The following is a 17,486-nucleotide window of genomic DNA, read 5'->3' on the forward strand; positions in this document are numbered from 1 at the left end:
GGTCAGCATTCCTCCTGGCAGCTGGAGTGCACGGGGCTGCTCCGTTTGGGGGGGCCCTCGGCCATCCTGAAGTTACCTTCTGGGCCCTCCTGAACTTGCCCACCCTGGCCTCTTTCCAGTCTCTTGTGTTTGTAACCAGACTCCCACTTTGGGTAAGTGGGGTGGAAGCTGGTCTAAGAACACATCTTGCGTGTGGATCTGGGGGTGAGACTCGGGCTCCCGGCTGGAGTTGGGGCAGGATGGGGTGGGCGCAGCGCCTCCCTCCTTGCAGTTCCCCGGCACTGGAAGAAGAAAGCAGGAATTTCGCCCTGGACATCTGTTGCTTGACAAAGAACTTCTTCCCAAGTCTTCCCATGAGCCCTCCAGTCCCCAGCGCGGCCAGCGTGGGCCCGCCCCCAGCGCTGAGATCGCGGGGAGGGGCCCGGGAAACCCGATCCCGCGCCCACCGCCCCGGCGGCGACGTGGCTCCGCGGCCCGGCCTCCCCCCGCAGCCCGGCGGCCAATGGGCGCGTGAGCCGGCGGCCGAGGCTTCCCAGTCCCGCCGGGGCGCGCCCCTCGGCTCCGGCGCGGGGCGGGCGCTGGCTGCGGGGCTGGCCCGCCCCCTCCCCCGCCGCCCCAGCCCCCATTCCCGAGCCGCCGCTCCAGTCGCTCGCTCGGTGCCTCCCAGCGGGCCGTCGCCTCCCGACCATGGCGCGCGTTGGCCGCGGCCGCCGGGGGCTCGCCCTGGCGCTGCTCCTGGCGCTGGCGCTGGCGCCCCGGGCGCTGCGGGCCAAGCCCACGGTGCGCAAGGAGCGCGTGGTGCGGCCCGACTCGGAGCTGGGCGAGCGGCCGCCCGAGGACAACCAGAGCTTCCAGTACGACCACGAGGCCTTCCTGGGCAAGGAGGACTCCAAGACCTTCGACCAGCTCACCTCGGAGGAGAGCAAGGAGAGGCTGGGGTGAGGCCGGGCCCGCGCCGCGGTCGGGGGCGTTGCAGGTGCCCGCGGGGCCATCCGGGCGGGAGCCGCGCGGAGCGCGAGCCGCAAATCGAAAGAGAAATCGGCGCGTGGACCCGAGGGCGGGGTCCAGCGGGCGCGGCGCCGGGACCCTGGCGCGGGGATGGCCCCGGGGAGGCGAGAACGTGGCAGCCGCGCCGCCGGGACGGCGAGGGCCCGCCCCGCCCGCGGTTGCATCAGAAGGGAGCTGGTAGAGTGTACAAAAGAAGAGTTTGTCCACCGTGGCCTTTTAGTGGCAGTCGCTCCTCCCCACCCTGCCAGTGTCTCTCTTTTCCCCCCATTCCCGAAGAGGAGGGCTTCCGACGCTTCTGAGGTCTCCAGGAGGATCATAATGGAGAAAAGATGAAGGGGGCGGGCAGAAGAGGCTGGCTTCCTGGCCCGTGTCCCGGGGCTGGGGCTGAGGTGTGCTTGCCTTTTCCCTAATCACCCTGAAAATCCGATACAGGGATATAAAAATCCTGCTGTTCAGACGGGAAGGGCGGTGGGAGTGGAAACTGGTCCCCTAGTTTGTGTCTCCAGCGGATGTCTGCAGAGCACCCAGTCCTTTGGCAGCTGAGGGCAAAAAGTTGGAGGGTGGTGTGGCCGGTTGTAAATTTTCACTGTTGAAAGCAGTTGAGTCAGAAGGCAGGCCCGGGAAACAAAACTTTGGGACATCTCAACGCACCCTCTCAGTTTCCCTGGGGAGACACTGGGGGATTGTGCAAAGGTATCTGGAATCTGCAGCCAGCCCGATGGAAGAGGAAATGGGGAGGGTCCCAGTAGCCCTGCCTACTGGGCACCAGGCCTCCTGGAACCTGGTGCCTGGGGGTGGAGACCTTCAGGTCCTGCTAAATGAAAAAGAACACAGCCATCCCTGTGCTGATGGGGGCCACCAAAGGCCAATGGAACTGGTTAGGATTTGAGGCCAAATTATACCTATTGTGTAGGTGCACCATCTGCCTGCTTTGATAAAAAGATCTTTGAATTTCAAAGTCACCTTCAAACAATCACCTTTTATTTTGCAGAGATGTACTTTCTCTTCTTGTTTGGGAGCTAACAGTGGTGGCCATTGATGAGTTTAGTCCATTGTAATGCTTTGAGGCACTTGAAAACGGATTTATTCTGGGGCCCTGAGTGGCTCCCATTTGCATCACTGTCAAAGGGGGCAAGGGTTAGGGTTTGGAGCGGAAGGAACTCCGTAGTTTGCAGTCCTACAGTTTCCAGTTTAATGCCTTCGGTATGAGGAGTGGGCCTGGTGGTGAAAGCAAGGGCTGATGGAGTTGGCCTGCACTTGATCCTTGTATGAACACCTTAACTTCATTTGTTTATTCATGCAACAGACATTTGAATGGCCACTGTGTGCCAGCTACCATGTTAGATACCTGGCAGGTGCAGAGAGAAAACCTTTGTACGCTGTAGGCCTCAAACTACTTAGAATCAAATGAGACACAAGCAGATAAGAGTATAATTTGTGTCATGGCTCGTAAAAACTACGGGGAGTGCCTCCAGGAGAAGGAGCCCCTAGGGGTTCACGTTGGAGAGAGAGGCTTGGGGGTTTAGAGATGATCACAGTTCGTGGGATGACTCAGAGGTTGCCTAGCATACCAGAAGGGAAAAGCATTTTTGAAGAGAGAGCAGCTGCTTCTAAAGGTTTTGAAACCTCTTCTGGAGGAGGAGAGGTATTGGGACAATAAAAGGACAGGGCAGAAGTGGGAGGTGAGAGTGGAGGGGAAACCAAGAGAGGTGGAGATTAGATGTTATCCTGTATGTGGCTGAAATGTCATCACCCCATTTCTTGTTAGGCAAGTCAGACTGGCAGTAGGGAGGGGAACATAACAGGCACGATGGGGCAACTGGTGAAGGATTGTGGCCATGAGCACCTGAGCCAGGCACTCCCGTCCAGAGGGCAGGAGGGGGTGAACCCAGAGCATGTGGGAGGGAGAACTGGCTGTGTTCGCTCTTGATTCACCGTGGGAGTGGAGAGAGAGGAGCAGGGACTCACAGATGACATCTGGGTCTCTGGCCTGAGCCACTGGATGGGTAGTGGATGCACCGCTCACTTGTAAATCCAGGCCAGCGGCAAGGGAGAGTGGAGGATTGGAAATGATGGGTGTGGTAGGAGATGGCTGAGCAGGAAAAGCCACCTCTCTGTCCACTGCTCCTGGTGCAACAGTCCCCTCCAAGTCTGGGCTGCTGAGGGAGGAGCATGGCTGGATCTGGGCAACTCTGCCACCACCACCTGACCTGAGCCTGAAAACATGACAGCTCTAAGGTCCCTGGAGACACCTAGGCCAGAGGGCTGCAAAGTGGAGACCTGTAGGCTGCGTGCAGCAACAAACTTAGAAAAAATGGAAACTAATTGTCAACATTGAAAATCTGAGTGATTTCACATATAGACCTTGGTTTCTGGTTTCCCTTGACACCCATGGACCATTATTCCCATGTGCTAGTCATTGTCTGGAGCAGCTGGGGCACCTTTGTTGGCAGCTGGCAGGGGAGCTGGCAGGTTGCTTGGGGTTTGTCCATCCATTTGTTACCTGCCAGGTGTTTGCTGAGTTTTCCATCTACCTGTTCATTGTCTTTAGTGAGGAAAGGCACCCTTTCTCTCCTTTATTCCTCACAACATTCCTTGTAAAGTAGGTGTTCCGATTTGCAGTTGGAAAAACAAACTCAGAGAGTCAAGATATTTGCCTGCTATCATGCAGAAGTAGGATTCACGTGTTCTGACCAGAGGGGGTCGGCTTTATCTACATCATAGCTGCCTTTTCCAGAATCTACTGAGATTTTTTAAGAAAAAGGTTAAGATCATATTTATTCTTCCAACAAATACTCATTAAGTCTTACTATGCATCAGGCTATGTCCTCGACATTTATTTGGCATAGATTAGGTGCTGTCTTTTTCACAAAAACAGATTACTTATAATCTGACATTAGTTTCTGCTAGTCTCAGGTTCTGTTCCTCAGCCGGCTTTGGATAACTGATGGGCATGTCACCTCTGTTTCCCCAGGGTTGGAGCAGTGCCTGGCACATAGTAGGTAGGCTGAACACTGCAGTGTTGAGAGTATTCTGCTGTGTCTGGCAGTGGTCTCCTGGAAGGAAGCCTGAAGATACCTGGGACTTTTTCCATGTGGAAATGTTACAATTGCAAATGAAAGGACACATTAAAGCTGTTAGTAATATTTACACCTTCCTGAGACAAAGGAGCTGGGCTACCAAGGTATCTAGGTGGGAAATGAATTCATTTCCCATATCTAATTAATCAAAGAAAAACTGCCAATCAGAACTTCGACACACAAAGAAAATACCACTGAGTTGAGAGAATTCCAGCCCAAAGCAAAGAAACAAATCCTTAATCGGCCTGCATGACCTCATCCCAATAAATGAAATACCAAGGTGTATAAAAAGTTTACCAGGGTGTGAAACTTTTTTAAACATTGGAAATAGCTTGTGAGTATCTGAATTTTCCTACAGGGATGGAGTCTCCAGCTTGGACCCTTTGGCTTAGAGATGGACACTGGTGAACTCCCAGCCTGAACTTTGCTCTGGACTAGTGTTTGGGTACCTCAGTGAAGTCTAGTGGGAAATGGCTAGAACCTGGGCCAGCTGTGGAACAGATACACCAGTGGACATAGGGGTCTTGAGTCTAAGAGCAGGAGGTCCAGGCTCCTGCAGCTGCTCAGCTGGTCGAGTTTCTTGAAAGATTTCATTGATGTTTCATCCCCAACGTTTAATGTTTTGTCCAACAAGATCTGGTTTCCTGCTTGAAGTGTCAAGTCTTTGAGTCCAAAGTAGTGAGTTTAAAAAAAAAAGAACTCACTTGTCTTTTTGTTTACATAGAATTCTCCATTGTTTAAACTGGACCTAGAGCCAGTTCTTAACCCAGTTGTACCAAGTACTAGCTGTGTGATCTTGGAAAAGTAATTCAAGTTCTCTCTGCCTCAGTTTCCATTACTCTAAGGACTACATCAGGGAAGACGGCTAGGTTTCACCTTACAAATCAACACTAGTCAATTGGTCATGTCTGTCTGCGGAGCACTGTGTTGAGAAGGATTCTGAGGCCACATCTAGGTTTATAAGGACAGAGGCACGACCCACTGGTAGTATCTGCCGTTGGCACTGGGTGAGGGGAAAGGCATAGCACCTTCAGAATAGATAAACTTGAAGATCCTTTCCAGCACTGTTGGGTCATTGAGTTAGTGTTTATGCATTTTAGATTCTGCAGGTGTTTGATCTTTCTCTGGACCAGGATCACACAGGCCTTGATAATAGCCTTGTGTGGTTTTCTCTTAACTACAGGAAGATTGTCGATCGAATTGACAGCGATGGGGATGGCTTTATCACCACTGAGGAGCTGAAAACCTGGATCAAACGGGTGCAGAAAAGATACATCTATGATAATGTTGCTAAAGTCTGGAAGGATTATGATCGGGACAAAGATGATAAAATTTCCTGGGAAGAATACAAACAAGCCACCTATGGTTACTACCTAGGTAAGAGGTGCTGCAGGAGAGATTACACAGCTGGGGCCCACATAATAAGCTTCTTGCGGGAGTCTCCACTCCCTCATCATATCCACCCCCTTCAGGGGGATGTCACAACGTCCTAAGGAGAACCTGCTTGTGTAGCGTGTACTCTGCTTACTAAGAATGTACTGCGTTGCTTACTCTGAACGAAGTTGTAGGTGGTGATTAGTGGCAGGGGTCAAGGGTCTAATGAAAAGTGACTTAGGTTGCTGCCTTCTCTGAGCTCCGATCTCAGGGGTACACTCAGAACAAAGCAGAGAGGAAGCATGTCTGTGGCTGTTTCACAGTGCTGCCAGGTTCAGATACCAAAGACGAGTGGGCTGGAGCAGTCAAGGAAGGCTTCTGGTAGAGTGGCTTGGGAGCTGGGCCTTGAAGAATGGATTTATGTTTTGAAAGAGAGACGAGTGGGGGAGGTGGGTCAGCTGGAAAGGCAAAAGTGCAGTGATGCATTTAGCAATGGGCAGGGTTTGGATATAAGACAAACCTGTCTGGGGTATGATGGAAGGGTGTGTGCAAAGCACAGGGTGCAGACCTACTGGGTGCATGATAGAGACAGCGAGGGGACAGGTCTGAGAAGAACTGGAGATGCACACACGGACAGATTAAGGGAGATCTTGAAAGCCAGGTAGAAACATTTAGGCAAAATGTGGGTACTGAGGAACCTCTGCATGTTCTCGAGCAAAGAGTGATGATGAAAGCAGGGTTCGGCAAAGAGCGGTGTGGTTTAGTATGGTCTAAGGCCTGTGCTCTTAGGCACTGCTGTAGTGCCCCTGATATGCCATGAGGGCCAGTATTATGGGGCGCTTTGAAGGGGCAGGTATTAGGGGCATTCTGAAGTAAACTGTTTCAGAGAACTGATAGGTCAGGACCTTTAGTGCCCTGTGTGCTGTTGGAGCATAAGGATGAGCGATCTGGAAGGAAATGCCTTCCTTGGCCGCCCAGCTGAAACGTTTGTTTGCACGTCCTGCAGGAAACCCCGCAGAGTTTCAGGATTCTTCAGATCACCACACCTTTAAAAAGATGCTGCCCCGTGACGAGAGACGGTTCAAAGCTGCAGACCTCAATGGTGACGGGACGGCCACTCGGGAGGAGTTTACCGCCTTTCTGCACCCTGAGGAGTTTGAGTACATGAAAGAAATTGTGGTTTTGGTAAGATAAAAGAAGTTCCTGGGCTGGGAAAAGACCAGACCAAAGGCACACCCAAAGCTTGTCTTTTCTTTCAAAGAGAGAACCTTCATCCTGAGGGGAATTGGAGACGGACTCTGAAGTGGAGAGCATTGGAATACCTGTCTACCCAGTAAATGAGTCAGGGCAGGCTAGGTGCGGTAACAAATAGCCCCCAATCTTAGCCATTTATCACAATCAAAGCTTATTTCTTGCGTATGCCACTTCCAGTGCAGGTGGTCCCAGTCAGGTGGGTCTTCTGTGCAGCTCTCCTCTAAGACCTATCGGGCAGTCGGGCTGCCTCTGTCTGTTGTCCAAGTCCTGTGGCCTCAAGGTCATCCTGCTAACGGCCAGCTGGTAGACAAGAGAGGCAGTGAGGAGAAGGCGGTCTGCCTTTACTGCTCTGACCAGAAATGACATAACTCTTCCTTTTACATTCCCCTGGCTCCTCCTAGATATGATGGGGCTGGGACATATCGTTTAGATCTGTATACTCAGAAAAAGCAAATGGGTTTGATAAAGAAACTAGCCAGGCTCTGTCTATGTCTCAGCTTTGAGGGAGCTAGAAAAAGACTGAAATGGAACCCATTGGATTGTTAAACCGTACAGAAACTTAAAGTAAAAACCATGGCTGGAAAGGACACTCCCCTGCGAGGGGGTAGGGGTGGGGTTCGGAGGTTGATAGATCAGATCCTATAGGCTCTGAGGGTCAGCTGTGCTCGTAAGGCCTCTACGTGTAGTGACTTTCCATTGTGTCTTGTGGGGACCCAAAAGTCTTAATTTTCCATGACAATAAAATTACGCCGACACCTGCTTCCTGGTCCGATAACCCTGAGCCAGTTCCAGCGGAAACAAGTGGCTGAAGCTTTTGTTTATAACCAGCTCAGGGCTATTTTAGTTATCCAGTTGGTGGCTGGGCCCCTTCTTGCCTCCGGCTTCATCCTCATGACCACCATGGCCCGAAGGACTGGGCAGGAGCTCTGTAAGAGTCAATTCTTTTTACTGCCCAACATCCACTTAATGGTCACTGATTTGCCAGAGGACCATGAAGATCAGGAATTAGCCACAAATGGATTATGTGCCTTTGAGGTGCTTAGACAATGGACAGTAAACTCATTTAAGTACTTACCACGGCAAATGCCTAATACAGAACATAATACATTCAAAAGTCAGATAGACTTTTATTTTTTAATTGTCCTGTTTCATATTTTCCTGACACCAACTCTGTGTTCATTGTCCAGTTAGCATTGGAATTTATCTCTGACCATCTGGTCCAGTGGTTCTCAAGCTGGTCCTCCCAGGTACCCCAGGGAATGGTTTGGCTGGATGGTGGAAATGGTTGGCCTGGCAGGGCTTCCTGATAAAATCAGAGCATCTCCAGGCTTCCACGTACATTTTCATTTGAAGAGAGGGTTCTGCTATTAAAATTGTGGGATGGCAGAGGAAGGACAGAAACCACTGCCTGTTTTTTACAGATAAGTAATTGGTGCCCGGGGAGGTAAGGAGACAAGCCCAGTCTCCAGGTGTTCAGCCATAAAGGCCAGACAGGGGAGGACAGTAGTCAGAACTCAAGATTTACTGACAGCTCTAAGCCGTCCTGCATTCTGTTTGCTTCCTAGGAAACTCTGGAGGACATCGACAAGAATGGGGATGGGTTTGTGGACCAGGATGAGTATATTGGTGAGTGCAGCCTGAGTCCTCAGCTGTCCCAGCTGGGCAAGGTTTCTCCACCCACATGTCTGGCTACTTTCTCCAGACGTCTCTTTTGCCACCCGTCTTTGGTCATGTGACTTTGCTACCCTTTACCCAAAAACAAGTTCCTTCAGTAACGAAGGGCAGAACTGCTTCTAGTCATTAGGAACTATATCTGATCCGAGGAACCTAATGAACGCTGTGGTGTAACAGACAGGCAACTCTCGCCACAGCTGTTAAAGTGATCTCGGTGGCACTAACTTTGCAGAACAGCAGATGCTGACGGCCCCCGGCCCCCTCGTCAGTGGAAGCAGCAGCAGAGCTTTCCTCTTGCCTGGTGCACGCCCGAGGGGGGAAGGTTCGGAGACATAGATGCCTGGACAGTGGGGATGGAATTAGACTGACAGAAAAGGCTGGCTGATTAAAACAACGCAGCACTTTGATTAAGGGTGTGTGCTCTTCCTGGCTGTCTTGAACTCTGCATTGAAATAGTGCAAAGTCAGGGGCAAAACTCATTGAGTGGCTGGGCGTAAAAGCAGCCTTCCATTCTTTACGTGGAGCAGAGAGGGAGATGGGGGCATTGTGCCTGAAAATCAAGTTCTGAGCAGTTTGCAGTCCGAGAGGCCTGTTGCGTGGACTTGTCCAGCAAGTGACTTCTCTTCAGGAGGGAGTGAGTGCAGAACCAGTGGTGATGTGTAGTGGGCAGAGCACAGTGGAATCAGGAGTCCTGGCTTCTCCACTTACTAGCTCTGTGACCCCAGGGGTGGCATGCAATCACTGTAAGCCTCGGTTTCCTCATCTGTAAAATGGGAATACACAGCACCCAGGCTTCCAGGACTAGATGGAGCTCAAATTAACTAATATATGTGACAGCCCTTTCTCAGAAACACTGTGCAGATGTCAGGTGTGGGTCCACCTTGTAGCTGAACCCAGGGTCTTGCCTTTCTTTTGCCTTCACCACCTGCTCCCTATACCACCTGACGTTTCCAAGCTTTGTTTCCATTAAAGAGCAACTGCCTACAGGGTCTCTCTCTTCCAAGAAAACCTAGTGATTTAGCAAACATTGCATACACTTTGCCTTCTTTCTCCTTTCCCTGCCATTTTGTAAAACAGGAATAATGATCTATCTTATAGAATTGTTATGAAATAAAATGATAAATGTGAAAGCCCTTTGGAAATGATACAACCAACAATAGGAATGAACACGGTGGGCAAGACCATGGGTTGGAAGCAGAATGCCCATGTTCTTATGCAGCCTCAAGCTCCTACTAGTTGTGGCCTCAGTGTTTTCATCTATAAAATGGGAATTATAGCCCTAGCTGTTTTTGCTCAGTGGTTAGAGCATTGGCCCAAGGACTGATGAGTCCCGGGTTCAATTCCAGCCAAGGGCACTTACCTCAGTTGCAGGCTCAATCCCTGGCCAAGGTCTGGGCATGTGCAGAAGGCAACCAATCAATGTGTCTCTCTCACATCAATGTTTCTCTCTCTCCTTTCCACTCTCTGAAAAGCAAAGGAAAAAATAGCCTCATGTGAGGATTAAAAAAAAATTAAAAATGGGAATTATAATAAGATCTACTTCGTAGGGTTGTTATGGGGGAAAAAATGTATGTGAAGCACCTTATACAGTATCTAGACCATAGAAAGTGCTCGAATGCTCAGAAGTGGTGCCTATTATTAGTTTTTACCTGTATAGTGCTAGTTTGGACTATAGAGGGCTTTCACAGTAAGTGTCCCACTTGACCTTTATAATAGCCCTGTGATTTGTAAATTATTATCTCCGTTTTACAGACAAGGCAACTTAAGACTCGGCCATTGAATTAAGTAACTTAATCCTAGTCACTGAACTGAGTCATCTTTCATCTTCTGGCTCCTGAGCTCAGTTCTTTCTATTCCACCAAGCTACCTCCGCAGCGGATAAATCGCTGCATTACTATTCACAGGAAACTGCCCACCAGGTGTTTGGGTTAGGTCTCTGTCGGCCATCCCCCTTCCAAAAACGCAGGAGGTCAGCTTTTCTTCGATGTACCTTCCTTCCACCCGTCTTCGTAACCAGGATCAACCTTCCTTTCCAGCGGATATGTTTTCCCACGAGGAGAGTGGCCCTGAGCCAGACTGGGTCTTGTCAGAACGGGAGCAGTTTAATGAATTCCGGGACCTGAACAAGGACGGGAAGTTGGACAAAGATGAGATTCGCCACTGGATCCTCCCCCAGGACTATGACCACGCGCAGGCTGAGGCCAGACACCTGGTGTATGAGTCGGACGTAAACAGGGTATTGCATGTTCTTCTGGCATCAGTCCTTGAACGGAGACAGTTTACATAAGATAGGTTCTGTTTGTGGTCCTGTTTGCCTCTTTGTGATAGCATTGGCCTGTAACGCTGTGCCTTATTGACCTTTTTCATTCTTGGCATACGTTAGAGACCTGTAAACTTGACCAGTTACTATGATAACCCACGGTGAGTTCCTGGATAGTTCCTGGATAGTCTGCTATGGGCCACAGGTTTACATTCACTCCCATTTCGTAGGATTGCTGAACTTTGTTTGCTGTGGGCAGGACATGGATTTAAGAGGTACGCCCTATGTTGTCTTAGGACAGCTTTGTTCATCCATTCATTCAGTCAGCAGATACTTATCCAATGTCCGTGCTGTGTCAGGCACAAGGAAGCGCAGCCCATTAAAGCCCAGGCATCTTCAGGCAAGCTCACACTTCTAGCTCTATGCCCAGCACTTCAGTATCTAATTGATATGTATCCAGATAAATAAGCAAGATTTAGAAAGAAGTCCTGCCCTTTCCCACCTTGATCACTGCTCCAAGCTCTCGGGACACAGTTGATTTTTGTAGTCAGGCTGTGAAAAGGGAGTGGAGATTGTCAGGGCCTGCTTTGGGAATGTCAGCACTGCTTGTAGACACGGCTGGATTTGAGCTTCTGAATTCCTCGGGGACTTAACGGATATATTTTAGCACAGCTCTTACAGCAGCAGGTGGTTCCAGGTTGGGGCTTTGCAGTGCGGCAATGGTAGGTGAAAGAGGTGTACCTAGCAGCTTCTTAATTATTAAGTGTAGGGTTTCAAATGTTGCAAATCAGTGAAGTAACCTAGAGCTTCATGCTATTCAGTTACTAGGAGCTTCGATGACACAGCTCTTTCCTCTCTCCGACAGGATGAAAAGCTAACTAAAGAGGAGATATTGGAGAACTGGAACATGTTTGTTGGAAGCCAAGCTACCAATTATGGAGAAGACCTCACAAAAAATCATGATGAACTTTGATACACACACACCATAACTTGGCAGACTGTCAGGCTTTCTTTTATTGTCTTGGATGGTTGCTACAGTTGTCTAATTTATAGCAGTCGTGTCCCTGAAACAACAGTTTAAAACCTCAGATTGGGGTTAAAATTGGTTTTCACTCAATATTTACTGGGAAATAGTCATTGCTATACCTTCAAAAAGATACCTCTACAAACACATTAAAACCTTGGTAAATTACAATGCCGTGTGGGGATACATTGCAAAAAACATGACTTTTTAGCTTTTTCCATTAAATTTAAAGGGGAATAAAGTTAGGAAATGCCCTGTTATTCAGAAGTTGGGTGGGTTGGGGCAGCTTATGGAGTGACTGCTATGCATTTTAACTGCAAATTTTTACATTTGCCACGGAATAGTTGGTGCGAGAAAACTGATGAAGCTTAGTGGTGTCGTCCCATGTAGGCTTATTTCAGAACCAGCCTAATACTTCAGATACTTTTTGACTTTATACTCTGAGCTGTTACTGTAAATGGTGTATAAAACCTCTGCATTTTTCTGTACGGACCTGATAATGTGCATAACAAATCCACATCTTTGTTTTTTGTTTTTGTTGTTTTTACAATAAGAATCAATCAAGAAAGATATAATGTGAAAAAGAATGGGATTTTAGAGGGAGGGAAAAGCTGAATGTCAAGCATTGGGAGAACTAGAGGAAAGTGGCAAACACATTACTATACTTGAGAAAACTTATCTTGACGCATAAACGAGGTAGGTCTGACCTTTGAAAAAGTGAGTGAAAATAGGATCCATTTCCTCGCTGATAGTCTGGTAGGAATGAGGGCGGGGGTCCCAGGGAAGCCTGCCTGGAGGGGGCTGGAACTGTTGCATCCATTTGGGAGATTCCATGACCCTCGGACCTGCCTGGGACCACGGATGCCACGGAATTAGGACGAGGTGATGTTCCAAGCCACTGGCCGAACGGGAGGAAACAACTTTTACAGGTTGAAATGCTACCTTACAAGTAGGAAGTGAGTGAAATAAAGGATCCCTGTGAGGATTTTCTACTGTGTCCTGTGGTGGTTGACTTCACATGTGTGACATTCATATAGAATTAAACAGTAGGTTGGGATTACATGAGTCAGATTATAAGGGGCCTGGGGTTTTTAAATCCAGTACTGGGATGTTCAGAATACCCTGGTATTTACTTAATAAATGTATACTTCCTCCTTTCTCTCAGCTAGTTAGGGAATCGAGGCCATTTTAACAGAATGATCCTTCTGAGACAGGTTTCAACTGGAAGAATGTCCAGACTTCTCACCAGGCCCTGTGAGGCTGCAGGATCTGGTCCCTCACTGGCATCTTCAACTCCCCTTTTTGCCTCCAAATAGCCAGCCCCACTGACTAGTCCTTGAACCCACTGCGTTCATTCCTAGGTTGGACCTTTGCGCTTGCTGTCCCCTCAGATTCAGAACACCATCCCTCACATCCTCTAGTAACTAACAGTACCTCCGTAGTCTTCCAGACCCCACCATTTATAGTACAGTCACGTGCCACTTAACCGGGGTATGTCCTGAGAAATGTGTTGCCAAGCAGTCTCGTTGCGCGAGCATCATAGAGCATTCGCACAAACCTGGACAGCCGAGCCGCCTACGCTCCTAGGCTGGCTGGTGTACCACTGTCCCGTGTGGTGTCTGTCACTGACCGAGTCATCGATCTGCAGTGCATGACTATTCTGTTTTATTTTCTTGGTACGTATTACCATTGATACCCGTTTCCCAGGGATTCCATACAAGTTACCACAAAGTGAATGGCTACCCAGCAACAAAGAAAGCTCGCTCAATTCTACAGAGAGGCCCTCGGCAAGAAGCCCTCCTTGCTCCAGCTTCTGGTGGCTCTGGGCATTCTTTGTCTGCAGCTCTCCAGTCCCTGCCACCTATAACCCTTTCTTCCTCTCTCTGGGTCTCTGCATATCTCTTATAAGGATACTTGTCTTTAGATTGAAGGCCCATATCCTGAGATGCTTTAGTTACAGCTGCAAAGACCATTTTTCCAAGCAAGGTCATACGGGTTCCAGGGTTAGGAGGTAGACGGTGTCTCTTTGGAGACCACCAACTGTACCATTTGACATTGTCTTGTCTGTACACTGTCCGTCTTCCCCAAGCTGGAGTATGAGCCCAGTGAGACCAACAGAGTCTGGTCCGTCGTCTTTACTCCCCTTTCCCAGAATTCAGAACATCAGAGCCCAGCCTACAAGAAGTATGCTAATTATTTGCTGAAGAATGAGAGGTGGTTAGCTTTAACCGAAGGGAATATTCCTCGGGGGAAAAATGTTTGGAAAAAATATAAAAACAGCGAGCATTGCTGAAGGAGAAGGTAAGTAATTTTGACCAAGATTCCACAGTGATTAAATGGCAGGGACAAAATTCAAAAGCCACGTGTTTCTTGCTCTAAAATCTGCTGTTTAGCACAGGTTTCACTGCTCCAAATCTCCAAATCTGATAAATGTTTTCTTTATTTCTTTGCTCAGCCACAGTACATGATTATGTGGTCAGGAAATGAGAACGGCTCCTCTTACCTAGAAATAGGCTGACAACTTATTTTTTAAAGCAATGAACACCTGTCTTTTAAAAGTTGAGAAAATAATACTGTGTAACCTAATTGTAAACATAACACCTAAAAGGTGCTAACATTGTTTTCCCCCCAAAAGGGGATATAGGTTGATTTATTAAGTTACACACAGTAAGATGTTAAATATAGTTTGAGCACTAAGTTTTTCCTTCCAAGTCAGTGCACATAAGAAGAGAACCCTCAACGAGACCAGTGCTTCTGGGGCTGAACTTAACACTATTTAAGGAAAAAAAAACCGTAGCTAGGGGACATAGCTGTTAACATCATGATTTGTAAAGCCTTAGATTTCTAATAGGGTCTGACTGTTTCAAGGAAAACATATTTTGTTTCTAGGTAACATTTCAAGTCTGATTACGAACAAATGCTACAAAATCGATCTGTAATGAGAAGTACTGTAATGTCACAAAACATTAATTATATGCTTAATGGGACTGAAAGCATTAATTGCCAGGAGCCAAAATCTGTCCAAGCAAAACATGAACACATTTTGTACCTCTCGTCTCTTGTAGGTTTTTGAATGAATTCGAGTGGAACAAAAATGTAGTTAGAAAGTCAGCAACACCTGAAGGTTTTCTTCACCTGCTTGGATGTTGTAGTTGTTTCTTGTTAGTGATGGCACGAATCATAAGTGCCCAGCAAACAGCAGACACGTGGCGACTTGTTAGTTTGACTCTAAAACAGCCTGTGGAGGGAAGTAGTGAATGGCTGACTGGGTTATTTTTAAGTCTTTCTAGATTTATTCTGCCACCTTCATAATAAAATCCGGCTTCCTCCAAGTACGTGCACCTAGATTTGGCTCTCTCTGTAGTCTTAAAATTGAGTTTATAGTGCTAGAATTTCCCACTAAAAACCAACGAGTGCCCAAATTTTCACTGCTTTGGCTCACATGGAAGTATTAAAAAACTGAGCAGTGGAAAGATTGTGTCATCAGAACTTAAAGTCATAAGATTTACACGAACTCAGATATATTCAGAGTCTATCGCACTCTTAACTCTGGTCAGCTCGGGTCCAGGGCTGGGGACACCACCATTCTGTGAGCTTTAAATGCCTCTAATTTTCCTCATAAAATAGAAAATACCTTCTGATTCCCCACAGAAGCACATGAAGTGAAACAAATGTCAGGATTGGTTACTTACTTTCTTACCTTGAAACTTGTACAGTGGGAGCATTTCTTTTCTCCTGCAATAAATACACATAGCTGTGCACCAGGCACTACGCCAGGTACTTACAAGTGTTTCAGCATCAAAGATTCTATTGATGTGTCCTTACTTCAAACTTCAATGCATGGTGTTAGTGACTGATGGGGGTTTTCGATTTATCAGAAAATTGGCAAAGGTGTGCTTGTTGTTTTAAATACATAAAAGAAAGGTGGTTTTTTTAAAAGATCACATCATTTAGAAAAGGACTTTATGTGGTTATTAACTATAAGAAGCTGAAGACACTTAATGAGTCATCTCAGACTAGTGATCGCAAACCACAGGAAGCACGGCCCTGCTGCTCAGATGTTGGAGACTAAGATGCATGTAGAGAGCACGCCCAGGTGGACGGTCGAGTCCAAGGGACTCACTAGCTGAATGTCTTTAGGCCAATTTACTTCCACCCCACAAACCTTTTTTCCCTCTGCTGTGAAAGGAGGCCACAGCAGTCCCTGCCTCATTGGCTGGCTGTGTGGGGGCCCCGTGTTGTGGAAAAGCACTTTGCTCTGGGCCTGCTGCAAGCAGAGGCTTCATCCATGGAGCTGGGTGACTCTGGTAACAAGACATGCTAAGGAATTAAAAGCAATCGTTTAGAGAGTAACCTAAACTTTATTCTCTGACAGGCACAATTCCACGTACAGACAGTTCACACGGGCGCCGGCCTCGTCAGCCTCAGGAGGCCCCTCCTGAAGTCTTCTGGAAGGGCCGTGGGCTTGCTGGTGGCTGGATTCACGAAAACGTGGACAGAGGACCCAGTGGTGCAGGCCAAAGCGTCAAACTGCGCCAGCTTGGGGTGGCCAAAGAAAAAGCCGTCCGCGAGGTCGTGGTGATCTCCCGGGGGTGGCTCCTGGGTGGGCTTGGGGGGAAACAGGGCAAGGCGATAGTGCACACTGGAGCGGCCCACTTTCTCCACGGCCAGGGCAGCCACGGGGACCTGAGGGAAGCCCACGGGGGCGTGGAAGGTGCACCGATTGGTCACCATGAAGCCCACCATGGGGGACGTCAGCAAGCCGGTTTTCAGGCCGCAGTACCTAGAAGGTTAAAGCACACTCCTTACTCCGGGGCAGCAGGCCGCTCTCTCCCACCCGGTGATGGTGGGTTTCAGCAGCGCTGACTCAGAGGCCTGGAATCGAATCCCAGCCCCGCCACCCACCAGCTGAGGCCCCTTGGGCAAGTCACTCAGCTTCCTTTTGCCTCGATTTCCACAATAATATAATGTTCATAACTGCAGTACCACCTCATAGAGATAGTCATTTAATACCCAAACAGTTCCTCGATGCAGGGAGCTCTCGTGAACACTGACTATTATGATGTCCATCCTGCTCTTGCTTCTTATGAAAAGCCAGGTACTTTTGTGTTAAATGAGAGGAAAAAACCCCTCATTGAATATAGTTATTGTCGCTTAATCTTTGCCATGTAATCTTTTTAAGGGCAGGTACTGTGTCTTGTTTATTTTTTAAGTTTGTTAACTAGAAATGAGGTTGCACTTGAGATAAATTTGGAGGTTGAACAGAATAAGAAATGAAAGACATAATACCGAGTCACAGCCTCCCCCCCGCCAAAGAGGCCCGCTTACAATTTAAACATTCTAGTCTCATTGTCTTGTCTTTTTTCTGGAGAAAATTAAGACCGGATGTGAGAATTCACCGTAAGGGGATAATCATGGTTGTACGCGGGTTTGACGCAGAGTTGTTCCCGGAATCATTGTTCACAGACGGGAACAGAAACAGCTGCAGTGTCTGCTCAGGGAGGGCGCGGTGAGTGCCTGCGCCCAGCCACCCTGGGTGTCCCCTGACATCACCCATCGGGACATCAGATACATTCACTTACTGACACGGAAAGCTGCTGATTGAAAAAGATCAGGTTTCAGAATGGTAGTGCCATTCGATCTCATTGGTTTTACAAGAACGCGTTTGTTTATGTACTTATTGTCCAGAAAAAGCTTTGAAAGGATAGACGCCACCATGGTTTCCCAGTTATCTAGCAGTGGTATTGGGATAACATTTTTTTTTTTTAATTTTGCTCATAGGAGTTTTCTAAAATGAACACAATTTGCCTAT

The 17,486-nt window shown here is 48.2% G+C and overlaps 2 protein-coding genes across 4 annotated transcripts in view; one reads left to right on the top strand and one right to left on the bottom strand.

Annotated features, from left to right (window-relative positions):
* Positions 1–563: 563 nt before the first annotated feature.
* RCN1 (reticulocalbin 1) lies at positions 564–12,671 on the top strand. The gene is made up of 6 exons (XM_081155740.1): positions 564–938; positions 5,272–5,465; positions 6,469–6,647; positions 8,282–8,342; positions 10,427–10,626; positions 11,516–12,671. Exons 1-6 carry the CDS (start codon positions 688–690, stop codon positions 11,621–11,623), a joined length of 993 nt encoding a protein of 330 aa, XP_081011866.1. The 5' UTR covers positions 564–687; the 3' UTR covers positions 11,624–12,671.
* A 3,347-nt stretch (positions 12,672–16,018) lies between these two features.
* LOC308565093 (uncharacterized protein) overlaps positions 16,019–17,486 on the bottom strand; it is a 114,298-nt gene continuing 112,830 nt past the window's right edge. For all 3 annotated transcript variants that reach the window (XM_081153896.1, XM_081153895.1, XM_081153897.1), the window contains one exon: positions 16,019–16,457. In XM_081153896.1, coding sequence (XP_081010022.1) covers positions 16,073–16,457 — 385 coding nt within the window. In that variant the 3' untranslated portion in view covers positions 16,019–16,072. The remainder of the gene's footprint in view (positions 16,458–17,486) is intronic.

Source organism: Miniopterus schreibersii (genome assembly GCF_964146895.1).
Source record: "Miniopterus schreibersii genome assembly, chromosome: 12".
Classification (NCBI taxonomy): Eukaryota; Metazoa; Chordata; class Mammalia; order Chiroptera; family Miniopteridae; genus Miniopterus; species Miniopterus schreibersii.